The 3100-nt window shown below is 47.5% G+C and overlaps 1 protein-coding gene across 1 annotated transcript in view; it reads right to left on the reverse strand.

Moving 5' to 3' along the window:
• Window positions 1-2591, reverse strand: part of LOC112942289 (cytochrome P450 2J2-like) — a 4873-nt gene extending 2282 nt beyond the window's left edge. Inside the window, 8 exon segments of the mRNA XM_026033189.1 lie at window positions 106-308; window positions 452-612; window positions 892-1041; window positions 1251-1292; window positions 1295-1412; window positions 1603-1763; window positions 2044-2193; window positions 2404-2591. Of these exon segments, the coding sequence (XP_025888974.1) occupies window positions 106-308; window positions 452-612; window positions 892-1041; window positions 1251-1292; window positions 1295-1412; window positions 1603-1763; window positions 2044-2193; window positions 2404-2491 (1073 nt within the window). The 5' untranslated portion in view covers window positions 2492-2591.
• Between the last annotated feature and the right edge of the window lie 509 nt (window positions 2592-3100).

Raw genomic sequence — 3100 nt, forward strand, 5'->3', positions numbered from 1 at the left:
CATTCCAAACTATCTCAAACCCAAGGCCTTCCCAGCTTCACTTTGGACATATTGGAGCCACACCTGGAGAACTAGGATCCCTAATATTTGCTCCCAAGTTATAGCCTGAGCGGGTTGGTTGTGTGACYGACCTTTGCTATCTCCTGCAGGTAGCTGTCAATGAAGTCCCGGCTTTCAGTGGGCTGCCAGTCCTCCTTGTGCTTAGCAATTATGTTGAGCATAAAATTTTTCAGCTGCTTCCAGATTTCAAGAACGGTGTGATGGGGCCCAGGGATGTATTTCATGATTCTTGGGAAAAAGCTGTAGAGCTTGGGACAGGAGAAGACAACAGCACATGGAAGAGAAGACCGGAACAACCTTTGTGTCATCAAAACATTGATGAATTACTGCTCTACAACTCTGCAGGCAATGGATCGGTGTCCACATGGCTGAGCAGGCCGGGATGCATTACCTGGCTCATCGGGTGGCTGTGAAGCACCAACACCTTGTCCAGCAGATGCAACAGCTCTTGGAAGCGCTCATTGTGATATTCAAATCGTTCTCCAAAGGTGATGGAGCAGATGATGTTGGAGACGGCGTTATTGATCTTAAAGTGAGGGTCAAAAGGATGTCCTGGAGAACAGGAAAATAGAGGAGTGGATTCTGTTGTAGGTCCCAGTTCATAATTGGTTTGATAGGATTATGTAAAGCAAGAAGTGCGGAAAGAGCTAAAGGCCTTTGGAAARAGTGGAGCTCGGAGTGCTCACACTTCTCAGGAGAGTTCAAAGTGAGTGGTGTTAAATACTTGCTACAAATATTGCTTTGCCTGTTGCCTCCTCACATTAATCAGCTAATTTTGAGGTGTTTTAGCAGACAGCAGCATGCAGGGCAGTCCTCTAAGTGTGGCCTCACCCTGCTCTTCCCCGATGGCRTCCGTGAGGTACCGGCACTCCTCCTGGATCCGCTCCCCCAAGCTCTTCTTGCCCAGGCCAAAGTTTCTGAGCGTGGTCAGGGCAAATCTTCTCTGCTGTTTCCATAAATGCCCATTAGAGGAGATCAGCCCTGGAATAAAAGGACAAAAAAATATCCCACCGTGAGGTAAGGGAGTTCCTGTTCTCAGGAAGAAAAAGCGTTACCTCTGCCATTTGCAATGGCAGAGCAGCCAAGGGCATTATGGTGGTCACAGGCAGTTTCATTCATGGGCTCACAGGTGTTGTGCAGGGTCCACCTTTAGACTTTCTGTCCCAAATACACATGCTAGATGAACTCACCGCGTTGGCTAAAGAGTTCAGTTTCAAGAGGGACTTCTGGTNGTCCTCCTTGTGCTTAGCAATTATGTCACGAATAAAATTTTTCAGCTGCTTCCCGATTTCAGGAATGGCTTGATGGGGCCCAGGGATGTATTTCATGATTCTTGGGAAATTGTTGCAGAGCTTGGGACRGGAGAAGCGAAGAGAACATGGAAGAGAAGAMYGGAACAACCCTTGTGTTATCAAAGCCTTGTGTCTGCTAAGTCATGTTGATGAATTACTACTCTACAAGACTGCAGACCAACCGCAAAGGAGCAGCCAAGGTCTTGCACAAATTGGTGCCAACGTGGCCAGCCCTGCCGGAGAGCTATACCTGTGTAACAGGGTGACTGTGCAGCACCAACACCTTGTCCAGCAGATGCAACAGCTCTTGGAAGCGCTCGTTGTGGTACTCAAATCGTTCTCCAAAGGTGAGGGAGCAGATGATGTTGGAGACAGCGTTATTGATCTTAAAGTGGGGGTCGAAAGGATGTCCTGGGGAAGAGGAAATAGAGGAGTTGATTCTACTGTAGGTCTGAGGTCAGGACTGATTTCATAGGATGATGGAAAGCAAGAGGTGTGGAAAGAGCTGAAGACAGTGGAAGAAACAGTGGTGCTCAGAGTGCTCATGCTTCTTAGGAGAGCTCAAAGTGAGCAGTGTTAAATACTTGCTACAAATATTGTTTTGCCTGTTGCCTCCTCACATTAATAAGCTAATTTTGAGGTGTTTTAGCAAACAGAAGCATGCAGGGCAGTCCTCCAAGTGTGGCCTCACCCTGCTCTTCCCCAATGGCGTCCGTGAGGTATCGGCACTCCTCCTGGATCTTCTCCCCCAAGCTCTTCTTGCCCAGGCCAAAGTTTCTGAGCGTGGTCAGGGCAAATCTTCTCTGCTGTTTCCATATATGTCCATTAGAGGAGATCAGCCCTGGAATAAAAGGACAAAAAAATATCCCATCGTGAGGTAAGGGAGCACTCGTTATTGGGGTGAAAAAGCATTAATTCTGCCCTTTTCAATGGTAGAGCAGCTGAGTGCATTTTTGTGGTCACAGACTGCTTCATTCAGGGGCTCACAGGTGTTTTCCAGGGTCCATAGACTTTCTGTCCCAAATACTTTTGCTGGATGATGTGAACTCACCGTGCTGGCTAAAGAGTTCAGCAGCAAAAGGGACTTCTGGTCGATCTAGGAAGTTTTCCCCATGCTTTACCAGCACCTCCTTTATCATCTCAAAATTGTTGATGGCAATGTAGCTCTTGCCAGCCACATCCGTGCTGTAAATATCCCCATATTTTTTAGTAAACTGGAAGAGAAAAACAAATGATCAAAGGCATGGCTAACAAAAACAAATGATCAAAGCCATGGGTAAGAAAGTTCAGTGGAGACGAGACAGAGAGGAAATCCCAAGCCATGACGCCTTGCCAGCGACATGAGCAAAGTCACAGTGAACATCGGAAGTTCCATCTGCATATGAAGAAGATATTCTAAAGCCGCCTGCATGCGCCACTCTGCCATGTGCTCTAAGTGTCCCTGATAGAGAGTGGGGAGAGGGGTGGACTAGTTTATCTCTAGAGCTCCCTCCCAACCTCAAGCAATCTGTGATTCTGTGTGATTAGGAAAGTCGGGATTAGGAAAGGAGGGATAATGGAGAAGGTATATATTAAAGTCGATGATGGATCGTGGAAAGGCCTTTTCTTTTTCTCATCCTACCATGTCCTTTGCTCAGAAACATGCCAATGTTTGCATCTCCTCCACACCCGGACAGAGGTTATCCCAACATCGCACTGCCTTCCTCTGCCCTGGATGGTCTGTAGGGCCTCCTGCTCACCTGCTGGCT

The sequence above is a fragment of the Nothoprocta perdicaria genome, unplaced genomic scaffold (assembly GCF_003342845.1).
Source record: "Nothoprocta perdicaria isolate Ctin4 unplaced genomic scaffold, notPer1 scaffold_0, whole genome shotgun sequence".
Lineage (NCBI taxonomy): Eukaryota > Metazoa > Chordata > Aves > Tinamiformes > Tinamidae > Nothoprocta > Nothoprocta perdicaria.